This window comes from Myripristis murdjan, chromosome 3 (assembly GCF_902150065.1).
Source record: "Myripristis murdjan chromosome 3, fMyrMur1.1, whole genome shotgun sequence".
In the NCBI taxonomy this organism is placed as follows: Eukaryota; Metazoa; Chordata; class Actinopteri; order Holocentriformes; family Holocentridae; genus Myripristis; species Myripristis murdjan.
In genome coordinates this window covers 6691331-6719320 of record NC_043982.1, presented here as the reverse complement: position 1 = coordinate 6719320, position 27990 = coordinate 6691331, and the positions used below count along the sequence as shown (strand labels likewise).

The window sequence follows — 27990 nt, the reverse complement described above, 5'->3', positions numbered from 1 at the left end:
GATTAATGGCACAATGGCAGTTGTGATTGCACTCTGAGAAGATTTCAATGGCAGACGACCTGTTGTGGTTAATTCAGCCTGCCTTGTGTCAGTCATCCAGTCCAGTAGCCATCATTTTTTCCCCTCTGTGAAAGCACAACACGGCTGTGATTGCTCCAGAAACCATGATAGTGTGCTGACAGCCCCCTTTGCCGCTTGAATAATACAGCCCAGCTATGGGAGGTGAGACAAGGTGCCAAAGTCCAATTCACTTACGGGACTCGACAGCACAAAAGCCCCCGGTTTACGGAAAAGGGCCATGAATTAATAATCGCCTAATTGACTCTTAGTTTTTTTTTTTTTTTTTTCTCGTCTCCCACTCTGCCTTTTGTGCTTTCAGACGAAAGCCAACTCTGTGTATCTGTCAGAAGAGGTTTGGTGTAGATGCGAGCTCCGTGTTTAATGACCAGGCAGAAGAGGTCAGGCTAACAGACTTGTTCCTGACAGACATTAAGGTCAGTGACAGGGAGTCCTCATCGCGGTATCACTGGAGGACTCCACGTGAACAGGGCCAGCATCACTAATCCAACCAACCACAGTATGAGAGCAGTGCATACTGCAGTTTACCGCAGTTTAAGTCTTATAGGCATTATTAATCAAGCAGCTCAAAAAGTCTCAAAACAGTCAGACAGGGCTGAGTGATGACTGAGTACACTGGCAGATTTTTAATAAACACAACATAATTTTAAGTATTTTTTTTAATTAGGTCAACATATTAAATAACATCACAAGCTTTTCATACAAGAATGACTGTAGATATCAAAAGCCACTCACCCCGGTCAGGGTGTCCTTGTGCCGAGGCAAATACTCCGATATTATTTGTGGGTGGAGACATCGTCCCACTCCATCAGGGTCCCATGTTCTGGTCATGGTCTCTGTTTATAGATCTGGTGCACACCCATGTTTTGATACCAGTTCAACATACCATGTAAGACTGCGCACAATGGGGGGAAAAAAAATCTTTTTTTATCACTCCTTTTCATTCCCAGCCTTACAATGTGTGGGTCACTTTTTCATCACCCATGACGAGGAAAAACAGGATACAGTAGCTTGGATGTTAGTCACGGGATGGTGATAGTGTTGGGGTTGAGGATTCTTAAGAGAAAGTGATTGATCAGATTTATGGAGTCCTAACTGGCCGTGACGAGGCCAGACTGCGTCTTTAGTCCAGTCTTTTTTCTTTTTTTTTTCACTCTCACGCACACATGAACACAGTCTTGCTCACTCTCTTGCTCACACACACACACACACACACACACACACACACGCACACACACACACACACACACACACCTCAGCTAGAAAGCTAGCTTGGCCTCTTCTACAGCAGCTCTCCAGGCCTCTAGCATAAATAGCCACTTGTTTCAGCTCTCTTGCGCTAATTGAGTAATTGTGAAACTGGAATACAGCTCTAATTAACCGCATTCATCCTCATCATTAGCCTGAGAGGATACTTACGCTTACTTACCTGATGCTTCTTGTATATATAGCATCACCTTGTGCACTGTGTTGCCCTGCTGAAAACTCCGCTGAAAACAGTCTAAGTTAGAACCAATAAATTGTAATTATTTGCATGTAAATATCAGTTCCGTTTCTTTTTTCTTCCCCTGCATGAATCATTAGACCTTTAAAAAAAAAAAAAAGTAATAAAAAACAAATTGCTTTTTCAATCTTTTGATATCACTGGGTTTAACAGGTGCAAAATGCAGGTGTCTTACCATTTGCCTTAGCCTCCTGTTTTTTTTAACACCCTGAGCAGACTTTTTTTCCACTCATGCTTGTTAACCCCCTTCAGTCACCCAGAACTTACAACAGAATTCTCCTCTCTCGCCAGCTGTTTGTCCAGCTCAGCCTCCTTTTTACTCAGGCTTTTGCCAACCGCTCTGCACCTGTGAGGATTTCCGTCCCGATAGTGAGAGTTCAAGTAGCTGTCAAAGACTAGTGAGCTGATGGAGACGGAGGGGGGACCAGTGTTCACTAAACATGGTGCACAATTCTTGCTGAATGGTCAAAAGGCAGTTAGTGTCAACAAAATGACTTAAAAGTGCATCATCAGTACTGGATATATTGGGATTGGCATGATTTACTCGTTTAGTATTAAAAACACCAAACAGGTTGTTGAAATTGCCCTGCGCGTGTGGGTTGCATGGCTACCAGAGATGACTGTCCTTGTTTTCCTGGAGAGAGGGGCCCAGGCGAAGTGGAGGAGGTAGTAGTGGACTGAAGTGGAGTTGAGAAGGTGGAGGAGGAGGAATTGGACAGTGCCATGACTGAGAGGTTAATGTCAGGGAATGGGAGGTTCCTTTTGTTTAACATTTCCTTTGTTTATTGGTGGATGTGTTTAATAGGATTGACTGTGACTGGGCCGTAATAGGGCCTCCCCGACTGATCCCAGTGTCTCTGGGAGATCTAGCAGGCTGCTCTGTCCAAAGCCAGGTCCCCCACTGGGTAATCAGCTCAACTGCCCCTGTCCTGATTGGAGCTGACATTTTAATGTCTGGAGCAGGAGCGTGGTCAGCCCCGCTTAACCTGACCCCCCGCCAAACCACCCCTCCCCAACCAGTGCCCTCTGTTCTCAATTTGCCCTTCCAGGACTGTACAAATCAGGCCAAATTTAACTCTTTATGGGCTCGTTAGGGGCCGGCAAGACACCTCCTTAAGTTTCACAGTGAATTCTTTCCACTGGCGACAAAGCACTGTGCTGCTCCCAGCTCCCCCACGCTGGCTCCATGTGGATTTAGCTCCTCTACGAGCCTGAGCTTAGCCGAGTATTTTTACTCAACCCTGATGCCTTTCTGTTTGCCGCCTCTAGTTTATTTCTCTCTCTCTCTCTCTCTCTCTCTCTCCCTCTCTGGCTTTTTATAAATGGCATCACCACTCTGGTTTGCTGAACAAAAGCTCTGGTTTTTGAGGCCTTGCTCAGTGGAAATAGAGACGAGCTATTAGTGTAGTTTGTCCAGTGTGTGACATGTATTGCCAGCAAGTGAAGGGCCGTGTAGAAAAGGATTCTTTTCAAAGATGGGCAGAAACCTAAAAATTATTGTAGCCCTTGTTTTTTTTTTTTTTTTATTATTTGTTTTATTTTCAGCTCAAGAGTTTTGTTGACATGCATTCAAATGTGTAGACACAAAGGAGGATTTTCCAACAAGGGCAATTAACGCTTATTGAAAAGCACTTTAGATAACCATCCGACCAGAGTTTCTGTCCATCTTTCATCTTCATCTTTCATCCTGGATATAGTATCCTTGGTAGGATTTCAAATTGACACATATACATTGATACATATCATAAATGCCTTGGAATCAGAAATCAAAAGCGTCTTCCTCGGTTCATCCACAGCCGCCTCTGGAATCCCCACAGGCCTTTGTGCGGCACCCTTGAATGGCAATTACGTGCCTGTATAGTGCTTGGACAGTAAAAATGCAGTTGAAGACCTTTTGAAAAATGTCTGCTGTTTGATTTGCTCTGTAATAGGTTGACACTACAGTTGTCAGGATCACTGTATTATCATGACAACGTTCTGTCAGAGCTTTTGTCGCCGCATACATGAAAATGCAGTGAATGAGCCAGCGCGACACATTTGAGCATCACATATGCAAACAATGCAAGAATACCTATATGACAGACTTAACCTAAAAATCTCACAAACATAAATGGTAGTGCGAAACCCAAAGCTGGTTATGCATCCCCCTGCATGATAAGTGAAGTAAAGGGAGTGTTATGATTTGTATGGGGAGTCATGAGTTGGCTACCAAAAGTTTCCCTGCCCAAGTCCCATTAAGTGCAGTTATATCACATTTAAGCAAGACATTTCAAAGCCCTTTATCCACAGTGTTATTGATTGACCTGTTCCCAGGCTGCCAAGTCCTCACCTTGTCTTGACATGTCTGCTCTCCTTTCTTTATCCCTCCGTGTTTGTGTGTGTGTGTGTGTGTGTGTGTGTATGTTCAGCAGTGTCCAGCCATTTGGAAAGGCACCAGGCAGATTCCCCAATCCCCTCCAAAAGGCCCTCTTCACGGTCCGAGACCTCGGAGAGCCCACTCAGCTCAAAGCGTCCCAGGACGGCCGAGAAGAGTGCTGAGCAGGTGAGAGGACTACAAAACACAGAATTTTGTAGACGCTGATGCTTTCAGATGTTCATAAAACTCTCTGTTTCTCTAACTCTTTGAATTAGGGGATTCTTGCTAAAGGCTATCTCATCCTCAATTACCAAGCCCTCATTATAAGCCTAAAACTTACACAGAAGAAATGTAAAGATGTACTTCTAATCATTTTTAGTTATCTGAATCCCACTGACCCTTTTCATATTATGCGCGATTTTTTTTTTTTTTTTTTAAATCTCCTTAAAATTAGTTTAGCCTTTCTGCTGCATTTGCACTGCTAATTGTGCAAAAGGTGGAAAATCAATATAGTATTTGACAGATGAGAGCACTTTGAAGTGTGTGCCAAGATTCAGTGGTACTCAGTATTACCCACTGATCTGTGATCAGAGGGACCTGCCTGCTTGAGGGAAGGGGGCCCACTCTTCCCCCTAATCTACAGCTCCTCCTCTCGTACTGAGCAGGCGTACTGTGCTCCCCATCTTGCCCCATTAACCCTCTGTGGATGTCCTTTTCCCCTCTCCCTCTTTCTTTTTTCTCCCCTTTCTCCCCTCACCCAGATGTACCAGTGCCCTTACTGCAAGTTTACCAACTCGGACCTGAACCGTCTCAGAATGCATGTAATGACGCAGCACTCTGTCCAGCCCATGTTTCGCTGCCCACTCTGCCAGGACATGCTCAACAACAAGATCCACCTTCAGTTCCACCTCACACACCTCCACAGTGTGGCGCCTGACTGTGTTGATAAGCTTATCGCCACAGTAAGTCATGTGTTGTCGATATTACATGTGTATGATTGGACGGTGGGTCGTTGGGAGGCTTGTTGCCATCGCTGCACCAAATCTTACAGAGACTGAGACAAAGCTGAACCACGGCCACTGACTGTGTCGAGAGAGAAATAAAGAGTGCAGTACAGTATTTTGGCCTTCGGGGGTAGTGCTGAGCACTTGCCAAACAGAGTGGAATATCTGGAGGTCAGTGGGGCTAAATGCTATAAAATGATCACTACATTTGATTCCAAATATTTACCAGTAACTGGACTATTACTGGCATTGTTACATGGCCCACTATTTAAAAAGGAGACTTAATTTTAAGCTGACATGAGAGCAGTGGTTGTGATGTTTTTTCCTAACTGGTTCCAGATTTCATTCATCTAAGCTTACAGAAATGTGTATCTTCTGCAACAGCATCTGGTCATTTTCACCAGTGCACATCAAAATAAATAAATACGTACAAAAAAAAAATCTATTAAAACTTACAGAGCTGATTTTCTGAACAAGTTCCACTGACCGCTGTTATTTACTCTGTTTAGGCCAGGTTTAGCCCATCACTTGCTGGAGGTGGGCCCACACACTCTCTGAGCTGGAAAATCTCCCTACATAGATTATCTCTGGTTGTACTGTTTACTCCATTTTCATGGCCGTGTTTTTGGAGCCTCAGTTGCTTTTTAGTATATTTTTGGCAGAGGGCCGCACTTTTGTCAGCTTAGTCATATAGAGTGGCACTGTGGAAACCATTAAGAGTGATCACAGTTACAGTGATCAACGGCTTATATCAATCAAAAAGGTTGGGACAGAATCAAAATTCAAACGCTGTTTAAATAATTTGTTTATTTCAATCGAGTAGACAGCTAACATTGTTCTGTTGGGGCTGTTCAAACATAAAAATATATGGGAGAAAAAAAACTGCTTGATATTTGTGCTAACGACATTACTGTATTTATAAACAGCACAATACCCCAGTCCCTGTTAGAAGCCAGGTTACATTTAAAACAAAACTCTAATAAATTGTCTAATAGAGTGAACTAGATACAAAGGAGAACAAGAAAAAGCTAAACTCCTGAAGTTTTGGGAGTATTATGGTATATTATATACACTGTACTGTATTATATTTGAATTATACAGTAATTTAATTTGCAATTTCAAAAGTATTTGAAACAGCTCTACTGTATTTTGAAACAGACAGTAACATTCAGTAAATAGCTGAGCTGTCTGCTTCATTATTTTATATTCAAGTAAAAAATATAGATAGTTAGATAGTCAAGAGAAATGAAGAAATAGAAAATCAGTTATAACAATGATCCGCTTATAGTGATTATTTTGGCATGGACAGACTTGACCACTCGTTTCCATTGTACTACACATTCCACATCACTTTACCTAAACAGCATCTCTTTCCCCAACTATGCTTTTTCTTCAGTTTTGCGTATTTTGGCCTTGATTCTGCTTGATTGTAATGAATCAGTGCAAGAAGTTTTACGACCCATTCAGGGTTGTATACATCGTTTATTCTTTGCATCCAGTGCCATGGCAAATACACCGCATAAATACCTTACATTGTGCATTATCAGAAAGTTTTTCAGTGTAGGGAATTCAATGAGAGCAAAACCACAATAGAGGAACAGATGTTGTGGCCTTGCCTCCTACAGTCTGAAGTTTCTTGCACTCATAATACCACTCCGAATTTTTGATTCCATTTTTCTGTATGCTTTGTGGCCAACATTTTGTTTTTATGTGTGTGTGTGTGTGTGTGTGTGTGTGTTGAGATAAAGAAAATGTAGCCATTTTCTATTGGCCCAGGATAGTGTATCCCTACTGTACGTGTGCACATTGTGGCCAGCCAGTGTGCAGCCATTGGCTCAGGTCAAAGACTAGTTTAAGGAGCCATGCCAAGATAACTCGCTCACTCTTAGTCAGCCCCTCATTCATATTTGTCTGCCTTGCTCTAGGAAGAATATGTTTCCTGTCTCCTCTCCTCTAAATTGCCAACACTTGAGTCTCTATCAAAACACAAAGAATGCCGTTAATTGTGAAATGGCTGTAGGCGATCCCATTGGCTCATTTGGAGTCAGATAAGATTTAGCCTTTTTAAGATGTATATTATTCTCTTCTCTTGCATTGTCTTAATGTGCCTATTGTCAGGGAGCCCTTTTTTTCCCCCAGTGCCATAGTAATCATAGTCATTTGGGGAGGGTGGCAGATAATCTGTTTGGGTTTTTTTTTTTTCCTCTCTCTCTCAATGAGCAGCCCTCGTGGCTCCCAGTCCATTTATTCACACATTGACATTCTCACCGTGTCTGTGTTCATCTCTGCGCTAGTCAAAACAAAGACTTTTATTATGAATATGTTAGAGTAATTGTGACAGGTAAATCAAAAGTGAACAGTTTTCCCTTATTTAATGGAATTCAAGTTCAGGAAATGGAAATGTTATTCTTCACTACTGATCTGGCCAAAATCAAATCTCTTGTGAACAATAAGCGTACAGATTTTACAGAAACAATGAAAACTGTGGCCGCACAAAGCACATTTCAGACCTCATACTGGAATTTTGGAAGATGCTGTCTAAATACTCGGCAATAAGTAAAATTTGATTCGGGTGGTATGTGTAGCCTGACTCACACAAGGCACACTCTCCTTACTGTCTTTAATGCTTATCAAGGGGATGTTTTATTTCCTTTGTTTTCTTGTAAATCACTGATTACATCTTTGCTCTGTTCTGCCCCGTGGAGCTGAATAGCTTGCAGGACAATCACTCAGTGAGACATTGCTCTGTCTGCTGTCCCACCCCCCCCCCCCCCCCCCCCCATGAAGAAAGTAAATGGCAAGCACATTAGTATGGTAGACGGCAATATTTGTTTCTTTTATAGACATAGTAATGCACTGAACCACTACAAGAGGACCATGATAGAACAGAGGTAATATAACACACATTAAAGCCGGCACCTTTTTTTTTATATAACTGATGAATGCAGATGGAAAGGCACTTTATCCTCTTCACATGTCTAGTAGAGGAGCCTAATGAATTCTGAAAAAGGTGACTTTTATTTCTTGCCGACCATGCATAAAAATGCTCTCACCTTTCATTTATTCATCCTCTACACTGCCTCTGTCCTGTCCCTCATCCCTCTCTCTCTCTCTCTCTTTTCTCATCTATCTATCCATTCTATCATTTATCTATATATGTGTGTGTTATGTATATATGTGTGTGCGTATATACATACATATATACACACACACACACGTGTATATATGTGTGTGTGTGTGTGTGTGTTTGTGTGTGTGTGTATATATATATCCTCCAGTATTCCTTTCCTCTCTCACTCTATGTCTCATTTTCTGCCTGTATAAGATAGGGGTAATGAAAATAATTGTGCTTCATTAATTCTGAGTCTGGCTGGATGATAGCCATTTTGAACTATGTTTGCCAATTAGACGGCCCAAATTAAAAGTGACCTTGGGATACTCTCTGCTCTTGCCTCTCATTGCCTAATGAAGCAGTTGTCTAGAAACAGTCCACTTTGTAATGTAAATCACCGCTGTGTTTTGTTTTTGTGACTCTCCATGCTGGTTGCATTAATTTTCCACTTCTCATTTGGAAGAGATGGAGGAGAGAGAGGGGTAAAAAACAAGGAAAGAAGGAAAATGGCTGGATATTTTGTAGAGACCTTGTGATCACTGTAATCCCATAGTGATGGACAAGAATGTGTTACTGTTCTGTTTAACCTTCAAGCCCTAGTAAGACCAAGTGTTGCTTCCCACTTTGGTGCTTCCATATATGTTATATGAAATGCCATGATCAGGTGAATGTTTACTATGTCTAATACAGCTTGTGAATAACAATAGATGGAGCAAAGCCTCAACCACAAAGATCCTTTACATTTGATTTCCAGTCTTTCTATCATTTCAGTGTTTTCCATCACATCACAATAGTTATTTATTAACTGCCCATTGTTTTTGCAAGGATGACTATTATATAGCATCATTTCAAGTCAGACATTTTTTTTTATTACTTTAGTCTTCCTTTCTTTTGTTTTACATCCATTAAGATTTTTTCCCCTTTCTCTCTTTTTTGAGACACCTTCTTTTGATGTTATCTGAAAGGCCTGCCACAATAACCATGATAACCCTCCTCCCTTAGTCTTTCGATTAAAGGAGAAGGGTTGCCCAAGAAGAGTAACCTCAAAATTGAGGTTCGGAAGAGAAACAGTGGGGAGAGGATGTGGGATGGGGTGGGGTGGTGTGAATTGAAATGCAGCATGGGGAGTGAGGCTGATTATTCTGTTTGGGAAGTTAATTGAAGGAAGGTGAAGCAGACAGGGCCTCATCTCCCAACCTCCTCCAATCTCAGCCCATGATTATTGTTAAATAGGGGCCTGTTAATGAGTGAATTTGATGAATTGTCATCTTTTGGGTCTAAAAAGTGGCTATCAGAGAGAGAAACAGAGTGACAGTGGGGTGGGGGCAGCAAGGATAAAGAGAGGTTGCTGTCATTCACACATGATTGACTTCAACCTTTTGAGAGCAGAAAGAATCTAGGCACTTGTCTGCACTTTTTAAATCAATATTTATTCGTCCTTGAAAAAAATAATGCCTTTTTTCAAATTTAAAATGCATAGCACACCTTATTATCAGTTTCATTTTTCCCTTTAATTTATATAATAATTAACTTTTCTGTCTGATTCTGCAATTCTGCTTAACCTCAGTAATTTTCAATTTAAGTGACACATCAAACCGTATGAACATTTATTCTGATCCAAACTAAATAAGCAAAGACTATTTTTACAAGATGCTTGGGAGTTCATTTACCTGGAATTGATCACTGTCCATTGGAATAACCATTTTTCAGCAAAGTTTATTTAATTAAGCCCTCTACTAACCTAGGCCATGCTGTCTGTCTGTCTAACTGGCTGCAGCAGAACTTACCAGGCATATGACAGAACACCAGCAGTGCTCAAACTGTGAATTGCAGCCATGCCAAATGAACAAAAAGTAATGATTATATGTGTTCATGTGTGTACATACATGAACATTTGAGTGATATACATAGATATAGTAATATTAAGTAAGTAAATCCCCATCTCTATGTCTCTCTTTTCCAGGTGACAGCAACTGAAGTGCTGCCAGCAAGCATGTTCTTACCTGTACCGGGTCCAGACAGAGAGGCCCAGAGTACCCCCCAAGCCACAGTTAACTCTAACTCTGAGGATACAAAGAAGCAAACAGGTTAGTATCACACTGTGATAGAAATCTAGGCTTTACTTTACAGCAGGCTGCACTGTTGGTGTTACACTGCATGCAATAATTACTGCTTATAATTTTTTTTGTAAATATATTGTCAAAATCATTAAATTTGTTTCACCTAGGTTTAAAGATTAATATATTTATTCCACATAGAATAAAGGTGGCTGAGTATATAAAAAATGGGCTGAGACCTAATTTGATCACTTTATAGCAGAATCTAAGTATAGACATACTTCGTGAAAGGCTGTATTGGTAATTGTTTAATAATAAGAATTGTCATAATAGTTTTTCACAAACAGTGAAATTAAAAAACATCACAGCTGATTATGACAGGGCTATAAGACACTATGAATGACCATTGGCATTCAGAGGCCTCTGAATTAATTATTGCTTTTCCATGTTTTACCCCTTCCTAAAATAGTGAAATTATCTGCTAATTTTGTGCTTAGACAGTTGATTAATATTTTGTGAATGAAAGATGTTGCAAATTTGGGCATCAGCTTATTTATGTTTTTGTTGTATTTATTGACAGATGTATCCGATGCTGATCCAGACAAGGGGGTGTCACTTCAAACAGATACAGGTGAAGCTCGTAAGTCACCTTTGGAGGATCAACAGCAAGAGAGGGATGATGCCACAGGATTCCTGTGCTGGAAGAAAGGCTGTAACCAAGTCTTCAAATCCTCCAACTCTCTCCAGATACACTTCAATGAAGTTCACAACAAAAGGCCCCAGTTGCCTGTTTCAGATCGCCATGTCTACAAGTACCGTTGCAACCAATGCAGCCTGGCCTTCAAGACTGTGGAGAAGTTACAGCTCCATTCACAATATCATGTGATCAGGGCAGCTACCATGTGCTGCCTCTGCCAGCGAAGCTTCAGAACACTACAAGCCTTGAAGAAACATTTGGAAACCAGCCACCTGGAGCTCAGTGAAGCTGATATACAGCAGCTGTATGGGGGCCTATTGATGAATGGAGACATCATGGTCATGGGTGACCCATCCCTTGGTGAGGAGCATGGAAGCCTGGGAGAAGATGACAAAGAGGGAGAGGATAGTGATCCAGAGGAAAAACAAAGCCCAACAGGTAGTGACTCAGGCTCAGTGCTGGAAGATTCTGGATCTGAACCAAAACGTGCTCTGCCATTTAGAAAGGGCCCAAATTTTACAATGGAGAAGTTCTTGGATCCATCTCGTCCTTTCAAGTGCACTGTATGCAAAGAGTCCTTTACACAGAAGAACATTCTTCTGGTTCACTATAACTCTGTCTCCCACCTCCATAAGGTGAAGAGGGCCCTTCAGGAGTCTACCACTGGGCAACCTGAGCCTACCAGCAGCCCTGACAACAAGCCGTTCAAGTGCAGCACTTGTAATGTGGCATATAGCCAGAGTTCTACTCTAGAAATACATATGCGCTCTGTTCTACACCAGACTAAAGCTAGGGCAGCCAAACTTGAAGCAGCAGGAGGGAGTACTAGCTCTGGGAGTGCTACTGGTTTGAGTGGTGGGGGACCCAGCATAAGCACTTCAACACCCAGCCCAAGCCCAGCTACCAACTCAACTACTAGCTCTAGCAACCACAGTACATCTGGGTCTCAGACAGCTCAGAGTGTTCTTGGAGGCAATCACATGAGCCAGTCTCACAGCATTGAAAATCTGGGAAATTCTTCAGTTAGCTGTCATTCTTCGCCATCTGAGAATCATGAAGTAAAAAAGAAGAAATTTGCAGACATTCTGTCTGCTAGAGGGCAACAGCAGCAGTTTCAGCAACAACAGCAGTTGGCTCAGGCCCAGGCCCAAGCTCAAGCCCAGCTTCAACAAGAGCTACAGCAGCAGGCTGCTCTTATACAATCACAGCTCTTCAACCCAGCACTTTTGCAGCACTTCCCCATGACAACTGATGCGCTTCTTCCTCTGCAACAACAGCAGTTGCTGTTCCCTTTTTACATCCCTGGAGCAGAATTTCAGCTGAACCCAGAGATTAACATCAATAGCTCAGCACTTGGTCTCGCAGGGTCTTCCACCTCCTCCCTGCTAGAGGACCTAAAGAACTCAGCCCAGCAGGCCCAGCAGAGCTGCCTACAACAGCAATTGATGCACCACCACCTTCAGCAGCAACATCAACAACAACAGCAGCAGCAGCAACAGCAGCAGCAGCAACAGCAGCAGCAGCAGCAGCAGCCCCACTCACAGGCCCAGGGGCAGATGGCATTACTGCAACAGAGTGCCTCTCTCCTCCAGCAGGCTGAAAAAAAGCAGAAGCCTCCTGCCTCTCAGAGTGAAAAAGACAGGGAAATGCAAAGAGATAAAGAAACAAGCGATAAAACTGAGGAACATGTCAATAAAGATGCTACAGATAACAAGCCAAAAGAAAAGAAGGACATGCAGCAGATTTCAATTAATACAAATCATGATCCTGGATTGCCTCCACCAAGGATTGCTTCAGATGCTCGTGGAAATGCAACTAAAGCCCTCCTGGAGAATTTTGGGTTTGAGTTAGTAATTCAATACAATGAAAACAAGCAGAAAGCTCAGAAAAAGGCAGCTGGGACTGGACCTACAGGATCAAGTGGTCCAGGTGGGATAACAAGAGTTGTGGACCCCATTGAGGGATTAGAGAAGCTGGAATGTGAAGCCTGTGGCAAGCTGTTTTCAAACATACTGATTCTAAAGAGTCACCAGGAGCATATCCACCAGGCCTTCTTTCCATTCCGATCCCTTGAGAGATTTGCTAAGGAATACAGAGAGCAGTATGATAAACTCTATCCACTGAGACCCCCTACACCAGAGGCTGCACCTGCTCCTCCACCACCACCTCCTCCTCCTCCTCCTCCTCCACCTCCACCACAGAGAGCACCCACACCAAATATTCCTGTCTCGGCTGCCTCGCTCACACCTCCGACTGTACCTACCCCACAGCCTCCAGTTCCAATGGCACAAATTCCCATGCCAATGGATCTGCCTCTCTTCTCACCACTCATGATGCAGCCAATGTCTCTACCATCTTTGCCTTCTCAGTTGCCTCCGCAGTTACCGTCTGTTGAGCCAGGCCTGGCCTCAGATCTGGCCCAGCTCTATCAACAACAGCTTACACCAGCCATGTTACAGCAACAGCAGAACAAGAGGCCACGGACACGTATCACAGATGACCAGCTTAGGGTCCTGCGACAATACTTTGACATCAACAATTCACCCAATGAGGATCAGATTAAAGAAATGGCAGACAAATCAGGGCTGCCTCAAAAAGTCATAAAGCACTGGTTTAGAAACACCCTATTCAAAGAGCGCCAGCGCAACAAAGACTCACCATACAATTTCAATAATCCACCAATAACTACTCTTGAAGATACCAAAATTGACTCTAAGCCTCCTTCCCCTGAGCCCCAAAAACAAGAATGCTATGGAAGCAAGAGGTCATCCAGAACTCGGTTTACTGACTACCAGCTGAGAGTACTTCAAGACTTCTTTGATGCCAATGCTTATCCTAAAGATGATGAGTTTGAGCAGCTCTCCAATCTTCTGAGCCTCCCCACTCGTGTTATTGTGGTCTGGTTCCAGAATGCTCGCCAGAAAGCAAGAAAGAATTATGAAAACCAGGGTGATGGGGGAAAAGACGGTGAACGGCGAGAGTTGTCAAATGACCGCTACATTCGCACCACCAATCTGAATTACCAGTGCAAGAAATGCAGTCTGGTTTTCCAGCGTATATTTGATCTAATAAAACATCAAAAGAAGCTGTGTTACAAAGATGAAGATGAGGATGGACAGTATGACAGCCAAAATGAAGATTCAATGGATCTTTCACATGAATATTATACCCCTTCTGGGTCTTCCTGTCACACCCCAATGCCCTCCTCCTCAAGTCTCTGCCCCCTGCCACCCTCTACATCAGCATTCTCACACCTCTCATCTGCTGAGAAAGAGGAAGCATCACCAGCCAATACCTCAAACTCTTACGATGAGAAGCCCAAACAATTACCAGAAGTGTCTGCTGATCCACGTGAAAACCAAACTTCTATTAAACAGGAGATTGTGCATCAGCCCCAAACTGAAACGCAGCACCATAGACCTCAGCGAGAAGAGAAGACTCAAACAGTTTCCAAGGCCATTAAACATGCTTCTCCCTCCTTCTCTCAGCCACAGCAGCAGTGTGGTCCCTCAGCCTCTCAGACAAGCCAGGCTTCCTCTCAGAGCTCTCACATGAGCCTCAACCCTCACTTGACCTCTGCCTCACAACAACTGGCGCAGCAGATGATCCCTTACCAGTGTGAGCAGTGCAAGGTTGGCTTTCCCTCCTTTGAACACTGGCAGGAACATCAGCAACTGCACTTCCTCTCTGTTCAGAATCAATTCATCCACCCTCAATTCCTTGACCGCCCAATGGACATGCCTTTCATGCTATTTGATCCCAGCAATCCTCTCTTGGCAAGCCAGCTACTCTCTGGGGCAATGCCACAGATTCCTAGCAGTTCTGCCACCTCTCCATCCACACCCACCTCCACCATGAACTCCTTGAAGAGGAAGCTGGAAGAGAAAGCTGGCACCAGCCCAGGAGAGAATGATAGCACAAACAGTGGAGAGGAGCCGCAGAGAGACAAAAGGCTCAGAACCACCATCACACCTGAGCAGCTGGAGATCCTGTACCAGAAGTATTTATTAGATTCAAATCCCACACGAAAAATGCTTGACCATATAGCTCATGAAGTGGGACTAAAAAAGAGGGTAGTGCAAGTCTGGTTCCAAAATACGAGAGCCAGGGAGAGAAAAGGACAGTTTAGGGCAGTAGGGCCAGCTCAAGCTCATCGTAGATGTCCTTTTTGTCGGGCTCTTTTCAAAGCAAAAACTGCTCTCGAGGCACATATTCGCTCTCGTCATTGGCATGAAGCCAAACGTGCTGGCTACAATCTAACTCTCGCTGGTATGTTACCTGAACAGGAGGGGATACAAATGAAAATTGATGCTCTAGATATATCAAGCTATGCCCAGCTCGCCCCCACTAACAATGATGGACAAAGCTCCTCCTTGTCACCAGTGAACAAAAGCATGGATATGTCTCCCAGGGCTTTACTTAGCCCATCATCTATTAAAGTTGAGGGAATGGAAGACTTTGAGAGCCCAACCATGTCTTCTGTAAACCTCAGCTTCGATCAGAGTAAACTTGATAACGATGACTGTTCTTCTGTGAATACAGCCATCACAGACACAACCACTGGTGATGAGGCTAATGTTGATAATGACAGTGCTGATGCGAAGCATGGTCACAACAGTGGCGATTACCTGTCTAAGTCTGGGGGCACCGCTGCCTCCCTTGAAAATGATGACCAGATGTCCTCAGGGTTGGTGAGCCCTGCAACAAGCTATTACGCTAAAGACTTTGAAAATGAAAATCTGATTGACTACAGTGAGACCTCCAGCCTTGCTGACCCCTGCTCACCAAGTCCTGGAGCTTCAGGCAGCAGGAGCGTTGACAGTGGAGACCGTCCTGGCCAAAAGCGCTTCCGAACTCAGATGACAAACCTCCAGTTGAAAGTGCTGAAATCCTGTTTTAATGACTATAGGACTCCTACTATGCTGGAATGTGAGGTACTTGGCAATGACATTGGACTTCCAAAGAGAGTGGTTCAGGTGTGGTTTCAAAACGCCCGTGCCAAGGAGAAAAAGGCTAAGCTCAGCATGGCCAAGCACTTCGGAATAAACCAGACATCCTATGAGGGGCCCAAGACAGAATGCACTTTGTGCGGTGTCAAATATAGTGCTCGCCTCTCTGTTCGAGATCACATTTTCTCCCAGCAGCACATCTCTAAGGTGAAGGATACCATTGGGAGCCAGTTAGATAAGGAAAAAGAATACTTTGACCCAGCCACAGTCCGCCAACTTATGGCCCAACAAGAGATGGACCGCATTAAGAAGGCCAATGAAGTTTTAGGACTGGCGCAGCAGCAAGCCATGCAGCAGCAGGGGATGTTTGATAACCCTGCAATGCAGGCTCTGAACCTACAGTCAGCCTATCCAAATCTGCAAGGGATCCCCCCTGTCCTTTTGCCAGGGGTTGGCAACCCCTCCCTTCCCAGCTTTAACTCATCTAATTCAGGTATGTCTTCCTTTCGTAATCTTGCAGTAATGTAGAGCTGCATTTTTGAAGTTGAGTATCTGAGTTGCAGTTCTTTTTTGGCCACTTTTTTATTTTACATTTTCATTGCAGTTAATAAAAAGATCACTGGGAGTTGTTAATGTATACAGTAGTCATAGATACTACACTTGACCAGGAAAGCTATTAAATAATACAGTAGAACTGCCATTGTGTCCTAACAAAATACAATGTTGTTGTCTTCCATAAATGAATCAGTCTGTCTTGAGTACTTGTGTGCACAGGCAGACATGAAATGACTAACATAATTGTGTAAATGCACATTGTGAACATTTGATTTTGATTTAGTGGTCACTAAAGAGAAGGCTTTGGTGGTGAGTCATTCCCATTAATTTGACAGTTTGTGCTGCAGAAATGCAGAAAATTTGGAATTATGGTTTGTACTTTTTTCATGCAGCATATAATTAAGATGCAAAATCCAGACAATGCCAACTTGCCACAAACTTCACAAGCCCTTTAAATTGCCACCACTGAACTGAGAGAGAACCGAATGCCACTATAGAGTAATAATGGCTCACCCTACATTTTGAGCCGCTTTGACTTTTCAAACAGTACTTGAGCGTGACCTCTTACCATTTTGATGTACATGTACCCTTTAACCATTTTTGTGTCTGTTTATAGATCAGCAAATGACATCTTGACATAAAATTGGTCATTTTTGCTATAGACTAGCCATATAATAGTTGCTTGCGTTATAAAATAGCTTTACATAAATTGAAGAAATGTGCTCCTTAGTTCTTAACCTTTTCTGTTCTATGTTTTCACTACCTTCCAGCTTTAACTCCTCCAAAACCTCCAAACCTCCTGAACATGCCTGGTGCCAGTGTTCCCTCACCTAGTCTCCCTACATCTGGATTACCCAGCAAGCCTCCCTCCTCATCCTCCTTGGCCTCATCCAGCCCAGCCCAGACCAGCACGTCTGTTTCCCACTCAAGCCCCACCTCCACCTCAATATCCACTTCCTCAACCGCCCAGTCCGGCTCCCGGCCTGAACCCCCCAAAGAGCGTGATGCAGAAAGGTTAAGAGAGAAGGAGAAGCCCAAGGAAAAGGCAGAGAAGCCCCCAACCCCGTCTTCAACAGGAAGCACCCCAGCTCCTTCCACTTCTGCTGCCAGCGCCAAGAAGGAGAAACCAGACACAGCTGTGCCTGCCACCTCTATGCCCACACCCGGCATGGAGTATGTGGTAGACCCTGCCCAGCTTCAGGCCCTGCAGGCTGCTTTGGCATCAGACCCCACAGCTCTCCTCACAAGTCAGTTCCTGCCCTACTTCATGCCTGGCTTTTCGCCATACTATGCCCCTCAGATACCTGGGGCTCTCCAAGGAGGCTACCTACAGCCAATGTATGGCATGGAAAGCCTCTTCCCCTACAACCCAACATTGTCACAAGCACTGATGGGCCTGTCCCCAGGGTCCCTGCTGCAGCATTACCAGCAATATCAGCAGAGCTTGCAGGAGGCACTACAGCAGCAACAGCGGCAGCTTCAGCAGATCCAGCAACCCAAAGCGAGCCAAACTGCAGTTCCCCCTCAACCCTCGGGGGATCGCAAAGAATCTGCCAAAGATCCAGTGAAAACAGAGGAGCAAAAAGGCAACCCCCATAGCGAATCCTCTTCCTCCTCCTCCTCCTCCTCCTCCTCTCACAATAAACTCCCCTCCGAGCAGAACGAGATGGATGGCAAAGCTGTGGACCCCCAGCTAGACCAGTATATCGTCCCCAAGGTGCAGTATAAACTGGCATGCCGCAAGTGTCAAGCAGTTTTCACCAAGGAAGAAGCGGCTGTTACCCACCTTAAATCTATGTGTTTTTTCGGTCAGTCTGTGGCAAACCTGCAAGAGATGTTGCTGCGTGTCCCCGGTGGCGTAGGTGCAGGGGCTGGAAGTCTTTACGACTGCCTGGCTTGTGACACCACGTTGGATGGGGAGAAAGCACTCAGTCAACACCTGGAATCGGCATTGCACAAACACAGAACAATCAAGCGATCAGCCAGAAATGCCAAAGAGCACGCTACTAGTTTATTACCTCACTCTTCAGCCTGCTTCCCCACTCCTAACACCGCATCTACCTCGCAGTCTGCCACTCATCCCATCAGCAGCCCCCCTCCCCCGCCAACAACATCAGCCACCATGCCATCCTCTGCTGTCTCCTCGTCCCTGTGCTCCTCCTCGACCACCCAACTCAATACCACAGCTGCCGGCAAACCCTGGTCCCAGACCCCTTTCTCCAGAGCTTTAGCTGGGAAGCCCAATGCCAGTCCCTCCTCTTCTTCCTCCTCTTTTCCTCCAGTGTCCTCACCTTCAACGGTTACCTCAAGTTCATTGAGCACCTCAGGAGTTCAGACCTCGATACCAACAGACGTCTTTACCGACGAGTCTGACTCTGACAGCAGTCAGAAGTCAGCGGACAGGCTGGGCAGGACGGCGGAGGAGCCGCAACAGCCTGGCTTTGTCAAAGACAGTAGTAGTTGTAGTAGTAATCTTGGTAGTGTAGGAACAGACTCCATCAGATTGTAAAAGAGCTTTCAGTGATGGACAATATTTAAAAAACACAAAAGACAAAAAAAATCACAAATGAAAAAAAAATACAAAAAGCAGCGATGTTAAAAAAAATACATTTAAAAGTATACAAACCAATTTCAGAAAAAGATGTGTAAAGACTAACTGCAATTCCAAAGCTTGTAACCAAAAATTTAAATGTTAGTGGATTGTTTTCCCATATCAACATGCTGGTTTTCTTTTTTTTTTTCTTTGTTTGTTTTGTTTTGTTTTGTTTTGTTTTTTTAGTTTTCCTTTTGTTTTCAAACAGAAATACACGCATACTAATATATGAGAATAGAAAAGATCACTGCAGTTATGTTTTGGGTATTGATAGAGGAATGCTGTACTGTATGGCAATGGACTGCCTCAAAGTTGATAAATGGCCCACAAACCCTTTTGATAAAATACAAGTCAACAAGCTGTCCCTTTGTTTTGTAATTATTTCTACTTAATAGCACAGTCACAAAAAGCCAGTATGTACTGTATGGGAGAATAGTCTATCAGTTTTCTTGCTATTTAAGCATTCAGATACCAATGGCTTGCAAAAGTAAAAGAATAATGTAATGTCTATTTTATTCTCAGGTCAACAGCTCACAGATGTTTTTCTGTTACAGAAATCCATGTTTTACACCTTTTGTTTTTAACAGGAGATAAGCATTGTGTTTTTTATTTTATTTTTTATTTTTTAGTTATTTTTCTTCAGAACTTGATTTAATAGAAAGTTTTAAGATGAATGAAATTATAATCAAGGCATAGTTTCTGGGCATTCAAAAAGGGTAGATGATTTGCTGATCTGAACATTTGGAATCCTTTTAAAGGGGGGGAATTAGCAATCCCATTTTACCCAGACAAGGAGAGCATTGCAGACATGATGATGGGCGATAAAAAAGATTTTTGATTAAAAAAAAAAAAAGAACCTTCTGTATTTATGATAGATATGAACATTTTTGGTGTTAAGTAGATTGTTGCATTGGAAATGAATTTAAACAGTATGGTAGATTGAAAAACTTTGTGTACATTTAGCTTTTGTATCGTCCAACTTTAAGACGCTTCATTTGATGTTGTCTTGGTCATTCCGATAGACTAGATTATGGACAGGTGACTTATCTAAACTTTATTTCTGTCTTATTCTCAGCTTGTTGGGAAACATTCACCCAAATGCCCCTCCTGCCTTGTCGGGAGGGGCGTTCACCCAGTTCCCCTCCTGACAAGGCAGGATCCTCTCTTTTAAAATGGTTTGAGTTCTTTGGTTTGGTTGGTACGACGCTAACCAAAGTGAAAAGATCCTGGGTGATATGTTGAAAAGTTTGATTTTTTTGTTTGTGTTACCTTTGTGCACTTATCACTGTCTGACTCCTATTTCTCACTCTACTTGTTCCTCTCTTTTCGCACTTATTTTCTCTGCTCTCCTGTGTTTGTAGATATGTACACTACAAAGCAGGCCTTTTGTTCTTCATGTAGTGTGGCTACAGTCTTTTTCAACTTTATTTTCATTTAGACATTTTTGTTGTCATAAATGAAAATGAAAAAAGAATACTAATAATAATTCTCACGCTTTAAAACAAAAAGAAAATCCAAAGACTAAACACTTTCACCATTGGTGCATAAAGATGAGAAAAGAGGCTTCTTTATACTTGAGAATTTGTTGCTGTTTTTAGAGGAAAGAAAACAAAGTTTTAAAAGATAAAGGAGTACGCATCAGAGTTGCCGTTTTTGCTTCTTTGCAAGCAAACAGGTGGCTTTTTTACGTAAATACCAAGAATACCAAAAACCAAAAAGGGCCCTTGTCCTTGCATTGTGGAGTAGCACCGTTACAGAGCCATTGCAGTTTGTAAGATAGAGGTTATTAATCTTTGTTTGACTTTTCTGTCACACTCAAAAGTCCATTTTTTAAGAAAATGTATAAGGTCTGGTCTTCGAGGACATACGTTTTGCTGCTAATGTAGAATTTTGAAAGAAAAAAAAAAGAGTACCTAGATGCATGCTCATTTTGCTTTTGGCTAAGCTTTAACTAAAACAAACAATAAACCAATTTCTTGCCTCTGCGACACCTTTCTTTTCTTGTTGCAAAAACGGAACTTTGAAGACTGTGAATATATGTTCCAAAGGACATTTTGCCGATTATTTTTTTTTTTCTTTTTGAACAGACCAATGTTTAAAGCCAATGATCTATAACGTTTGTAAAGAACAGTGCATTCCAAATATCACAATGGATTTTTCTTAAGCAAGGACTGATCCTGTTTCATTTAATTGCTCTTAATTGTCACAATCTTTTTTTTTTTTTTCTCATTTCTAAAGTGACTGTAAGCTGTTGTGTAAATTTAGCATCGTGGGTCACGAAACACAGTGACCTGGATATGTCATTTTGTGCTGGCATGGAACATTGCTGAGAATCTCTCCATCCAGTCAAGGTTGTTGCTCACTTGTTAAGCAAGTAATAGTGGTTACCAAAAAAATGTATATAATACATCTGGTACTGATGCGTCTCATAGATTTAGTATCATTATGCCGCTCAACTCACAACTAGTCTCAGAAGGAAATAATGGCTGTTTTGCTGAGGAGTGGTTGCCCGCTTCCTGGGAAATCCACTGGTGACTTGCCCCATGTGTCTGCAGGGTGCCACTTCCATGCATTAATCTAGATTACAGGTTTTTAAGGGACATCTTCATTCCAAAGCATTATTTCTGGAAAAAGCAGGAGGTTTTTTTGGAGATGTCCCTTGGTCTCAAATAGTTAAGACGAGATATGTCACGCTTTCATGTCCAAAGAAGTCACCCACTCCATCTTATTGCAATGGAAATGGATGTGTATAAGTATCCCCACCCTCTCGCCGAGAAATCGATGAACTAAAATCTTATTTAATTTCCTCACACCAAAACCAAGACATGTTGACATTGGTGGAGAACTGCTTTTCGGCCACTGTTGTATAGCGAGTATATTTTTTGCCCTAATGAATACAATGCACAATCTCAGAAGTGTGTTAAAAGTGCGACGTCTTGCAGAGAAATGTGATTTGGGGTCAACACTTCAGCACGCTGTTGAAATTCAGCTGATCTGGTCTGCAAGCTTGCCACTTCTCTAAAGTCCGGTTATCTGAAATACTGTTCATATGTACTTTCTAATTTTGGAGAATTTTAATGTTGTACAGTTGTTTTTTTCTTGATTTTTTTTCCCGTTATTTTAATTTTCAGATAATGTCAGACATGTATTGTTATTTTCTTATAAGTATTTGTATGTTATTTTAGTTCCTGTACATTACTTTTTCTCATAAATTAACACTAGCTTTAATTTGAATTGTTGAAATTAAAAAAAAAAGACAACTTTATTCTATGACCTGGCCACTTTATGGTGTGATAATGTTCTTGATTTTCATTGTCCTTCCGACACTGTTTGATCTCTTATTTCCAAAGTGTAATCTTTGTTTTTGGGGCTCTTTTGTGGAGGGCGATGTCGACGCCTCCACATCAGATTCAGCCAGCATGGACTGTGTGTGAGTTTGTATGCTTGTGTGCGTGTTTCATAAGAGCCAGCATCAATTCAAGATTTTCTTTCTTTTAATTTTTTTCCTTTCCTTTTCTTTTTTTTTTTAAACATATTAACACACCAAAACAAACTGAACCACAAAGCTGGACTATGAATTTCTGAAATTTAGGAAATCAAATTTCAAAGATAATAATCAAAAATGAGGAGAACGATGATACCGAAGCACTGAGCAGTTTTCTTTTCTTTTCTTTTCTTTGATTGAATATATGAATGTGGCCAAAGCTTTATGCAGTTGAAACGAAAAAAGAAAATAATTACAATTTGTGCCCCAGATAAGTGTATATTTTATTGTGGCACAATAGGCTGCAGTGGAACTGGATCCACTGACTTACATTGGGATACTTGATTTTAATGGACATTTACAAAGAGAGATAAAGACAAGGTTTTGCTGTAGAGGTCATCTTTTGCCCACTGTGAAAACGAACGTGTACCTGTATACAGATATAGATATATTTAAAACAAGACATCGACTTTTTTTTTGTTTGTTTATTTGTTTGTTTTTGAGATGAAGAAATAATGAAAAGGAGAAAAAAAAGGACTCTGGGAAGCTTTGGAGATCTTGTTAGGAGGACATGAAGAGGCTGTGGGCACACCAAAACTGGGCATGGGAGCCAAAGGCAGGCTCGAAACAGCTTTAATATCACCTCCTTATTTGATTACTGACAACTCTGTAATGGGAAAAGGACTCTGGAACCAGTGGACATGTGTGACACACAGAGGAAAAGTCCTTCGATGAAACTGAACTTAAGTGGCTCCAGCTGCCGCTTTCTCCCTTCTGTCTCTCTCTCTTTGTTTCTCCAGCTCTGCCTCTGCTTCTGCTCTTTGATGGACATTTTCCAACATTTCAGGACAGGATGGACAGAGATGCTTGCTTCATTTCTCCCAGTTCATGTTGCTACCCGTTTTCATTTCCTCGCGCTTGTCTCTGATCGACAAGTGAAGCTCTCCAGTCAGATGGCGGCTCCCCCCTCTCTCTGTTGGTTACGTCATCTGAAAAGAGAAATGAATAACAGAGAGAGGGGAAGGGTTCTCTAAGCTCACTCTTAAAGAGGCAGTTACACACTAAAAAAAAAAAAAAAAAAAAAAAAAAAAGGAAAAAAAAAAAAAGCGTATCAACCAAAATTAACAACCAAACTAACAAACAACCAAACAACCATTTGCTCCAACTTCAAAGACGAACTGTTACTTGGAGCTCTCTGTTCCTTTTGTGACTTCTGGTGCCACAATGTTTTTTTATGCTTTTAGTTTTTCTTCTTTTTTTTCTCTTTTTTCCTTTTTCTTTTTTTCTTTTTTTTTTTTGTTTCCTTGAATTACTCCTCCTCCGAGCCTCATAAGCATGGCTCTGTGGCTCCAGGCAGCCCACCTGAGGGTAGAAAAAAACAGCCTTGCAATGTACAAAAAAGAGCAAGTTAAACCAAAAATGTTGTTCTTGATGTCTTTTCTATACTGTAGTCTTGTTAGCTTTTTTGTTACTGTAATTATATGATGAAGATTTCCAAACTGTACCAAATTACATGGAAACTAACATACATAAACCACATGGAACTTCAGACTTTTAAAGAAACTTTTGTCACAAAACCTTGTTGTCCTAGTTAAGTTGATTGTAGATGGTAATTGAATATACTCCTTTGAAAATATTTCATCAAGTATGTTTCTTGCTCATTGTGATACATTAAAAAAGTATGAGCATAACACGCGCTGGGTTTGACTCGTCTTTGACTGTTGTGATGTCTGATGGCTTGTTTTTTTAAGGTGCCAGGAGGCAGCCCGCTCTCACGGCAGTTTGTGATACAGTCACGAAAATTGAATCTATGGATTGGTGTTCACAAATATGGATTGTCCATTTTTTGTGTGTGTCAGTCAGCATGATTTTAAAGGTAATGTACTACGACTGGAAGTATATTTCTTGCCTAAGTCATGTATCATGAGGTGGCATAAAGAGGCACAAAGTCCACGTTAGGAGGAAAGTGGTGGTGGATTGGTGGTCAGTTTTCATCGACTGACTGTGTCCAGGTGCCGGTTTTGATGCCTAACCCTAATCTTTCCCCACCTGGATATGTGTTTTTGTTGTCTAAGGCTACCAAAATTTACACCCTTCAGGAAGTAGTTTTAGCCACTTGTGATAAAGGAAAATTCCTATTCATGAACGTGAATTAAATCCATGAATTATCCGTCCACATGCACAAAAAAAAATGACCAATTTATGCTGATGAACACAAATCGGTACAATAGATTTTGTGATTGAACAAACTCCCGTGAGACAGGGTTGCAGGAGACTGCTGTGTGCTGAAGTCAAGTCTGGAGAAGCCGAGGAATGCTGTTGCACATTGAAAAAGAAGATCTGCAAACTTTTGTGTGTTTGTTTTGTCTTTTCTAGTCAGAGTTTGATTCAGGCCTCTTGTAGACCACAAAATATGTTCCAACCAAAAAGCTCCTACAATGATCCGGTGAATATTTTCAGTGAATATTATCTTGCTTAACATTGCTATCCTAACATCCTGGGACTCTGGATTTGCATCTTCCCATTGCAGCATTAAAGCTATAACTGATAATCATTGTTTTAATTAATCCATGTTGTCGGATCTCTTTAGCCTCTTTAAATTCTCGCTGCCCTGAGAGACATCATTCGTTATATTTAGACCGCTGGTAGGGATGCTTAATTAATGCCTATTAGGCAACAAATGAGAGCTGCTTCTTAATCAGAAGTGGCTGTGTGAGACTAATGTCATGTGAGCCTTCACAAACGGAGTCTTAGAAAATTACTTCAAATCCAGCATGGTGTAAGAAGCCGCACCTTTCAGTTGCTCTTGAGCGATATTGAAACTTTGCACAAAAAGTCTCTTTGAAATACAGGACATCTAGAAACACCTTGAAGTGCAGGACCATATTGAATATGTTGCGTGTGTGTATGTTTCTGTGCTTTGTTGCATGAATATGAGTTATGAGAATAGATGGGTCGCTCCGGCTCTTCCTCTGCCACTCCCAGCTTCTCTGTCTTGTCCAGTCGAGTGTCTGCGGAGGCTTCATGCTGGAGTGACGCACGTTTGTTTGTGAGACTAACTTTTCTCTCTCATCCCTGGTACTGCAGAATGTGTCTGAATTCTTAGTTTTTTATATATCACTCTTTTCATTAAAAAACTTTGACTATATTGGTTTAAATATAATACTGGGGGCTGTCAGTGTAATTATATTTTCTTTCAAAAATAAAACAGTGAAATAATAACTTTTTTAAATATGTTAAGGCCTCTCCTTGCCTCCCCAGAGAAGATTAATTTGGCACATGAGCATGTACATCTAGTTTGGTGTCTCCTAAAGGAGCGTGCTGATATTATTGCATCGTGACCTTTGATGGACTGCAGTATTGCTCAGAAGACATGACAGAATTACTTTCTGGCTTATTAAAAAGATGAAATAGAAGATGAGGTGAGTCCCCACAAACCTTGTTAAAAAAAATCATTTTGTTTTTTTAAGGAAAACTAGGTAAACGGTTTCTGCGGCGCCTCAAACCTCTGCGAGGAGTTTGAGGAAGAGGCCATCCTGTCTGAAGCAGTGGGCCAGATTCATTGGCCATGTTGAGCCAATTAACACGCAAGGGCACATCCCGAATGAATTAAAAACACTCTAATCCGATCAGTGTGAAAAGCAAGGCCATTTCCTTCACAGGCCTGAACCAGATGGCACTCGCACTTGGATGCTGAATTGAAACAGGCCAGGTCCAGTCACAGAGTGTGAAATTGGGTTAGCGCCTGAGTCTAACACAGGTCCTGGGCAATCTGAGCTCCCAAACTTATGCTTTCGTGGCCTAAAGGTACAGGACCCACCATGCCAATATTGGGCCTCATATTTAATTATCATCCTCAGTGTGCCTCACTAACTCAGTCATTTCAGTCAGTGGTGGATCTGCCTTCAGCTTCCTAGAGTCTCCTGCCTCTTTAGCCCGACCATCCTTTTACATACATCCTAAACAGCCCCTGGCATACCACGAAATATTCTCTTTTGCAGGGCCAAATCCAGACTTCGGTTCTGTTGGATAGAATATCACAGAGCATGTTTGCACAGTATAACCCTAGCTGGGTGGTGATGCCATGTCGAGGTCTAAGCTCTCGCTTTGTTGAAATAATGGCTCGGTGGGGTTTACAAAGCTCTTCAGGATCAGATTTCACCATTTGCAGTGAGCAAAGGTTACAAAATGTTGGTCGGTTCTCGTCAAAGTGACTACAAAAGCCGTAGCCGTGCATAGCACCACTACGCACTCGTGGGCATTGTCTTAAATGAAAAACATAACTCTGTAATGCTTGTTTGGCTTAAAGTTGGCACTACCACTTGATGCCACAAAGGCAGAAAATGAGGAGCAGAAGCTGGAAGGGGAAACCGCACCACCACACATCCCAGCGTGCTATTCAATTCCACGCCGCCCCGGTCAGAGTGCCCTGCCTCCATCTCAGCCTGCACAGAGAGGTCACCTCTGCTTCCATGTGCAGCAAAATTACAGTATGATGCAATGAAATTCACACACATTCACACACAAATGCCGTCTTACGAGGTGCTGCGGGAAGACTTTGATGAGAAGCGCTTTGGACCTTGAGCCAAGTGCTGTCGCTGATCCCAGACCGTTTGAGAGTTTGTAGGACATGTTGAATGTGGAATTGTGTCTGAACTGTTCTGAACTGCATTCAGCGAACAAATTGGAGTGTGTCACCAGTAGATGCTGTGGACATACTGGATACATTTGTGGCTAAGCCAATGAAAGACCTGGCTAAGCAGGACTGCTTTGCACATGAGCAGCTTGCTCCGCTGTCAGGGGTTAACCCTTGACAGGCAGTCTGGAGAAATAACATAGACGACCATGAAGAACAGGAATTTCATCGCCCAGCCTGAAAGCCGCAGCTCTTCCCTGTTTTCCTCCCCCACCCTTGTACCTCCTCGCCCAGCCACAATGTCTTCCTCCCCTATCAATGTCAAAGGCAAATTACAGCAGAGCCTCGAGGACAGGTCAAACTAATTCAATCTCATCTGTCAGATAAAATGATGGGTGCATGAGGATCAAAGAGAAACTGAATGGGATGGAATAGAGAAAAAAAATTAAAAAGGGGAAACACAGGTTCCTCTGGATTACCGCCCGGTGTTTCCTGGTTTGAAACGGGCCAAACCATCTCCACCAGGTCGAGGCAGGAATGTCACAGGGCAGACGCACCGTGGCCAATCTGAGTACAGGTGGGCAGGGAGGCAAAGCTGCAGATAGAGATGACTCCTTACTGAGCACAACCTTTACTGTTATTATTTATATCATATTCGTCTTTACTGATGTGCAACTGAAGAGCTCATGTTTGCTGTACATTAGGGCTGGGTGATAATTCAGAATTATCTTCTTTCATTAAAATCATTTTGTGATTTCTGTTGTACTCAGATCTTATTCTGTTGTACTTAGATCTTATTCTTTATTTTTTTTTTATCTTTTTTTTTTTATTGATTTATTTAATCTGTAATCTGTGGATACTGCTGAAAAACTACAAATTTCCTGTGGGATGAATAAAGTATCTATCTATCTATCTCTATCTAGTAATTTTGAAATATTGTGACAAATTCTGCTGTCTAAACTGGT

General features: G+C 42.3%; 1 protein-coding gene across 1 annotated transcript in view; it reads left to right on the top strand.

Moving 5' to 3' along the window:
* Positions 1-24080, top strand: part of zfhx3b (zinc finger homeobox 3b) — a 151399-nt gene extending 127319 nt beyond the window's left edge. Inside the window, 5 exon segments of the mRNA XM_030079176.1 lie at positions 3994-4124; positions 4700-4900; positions 10018-10141; positions 10692-16250; positions 17083-24080. Coding sequence (XP_029935036.1) covers positions 3994-4124; positions 4700-4900; positions 10018-10141; positions 10692-16250; positions 17083-18821 — 7754 coding nt within the window. The 3' untranslated portion in view covers positions 18822-24080.
* The last annotated feature ends 3910 nt before the right edge of the window (positions 24081-27990 follow it).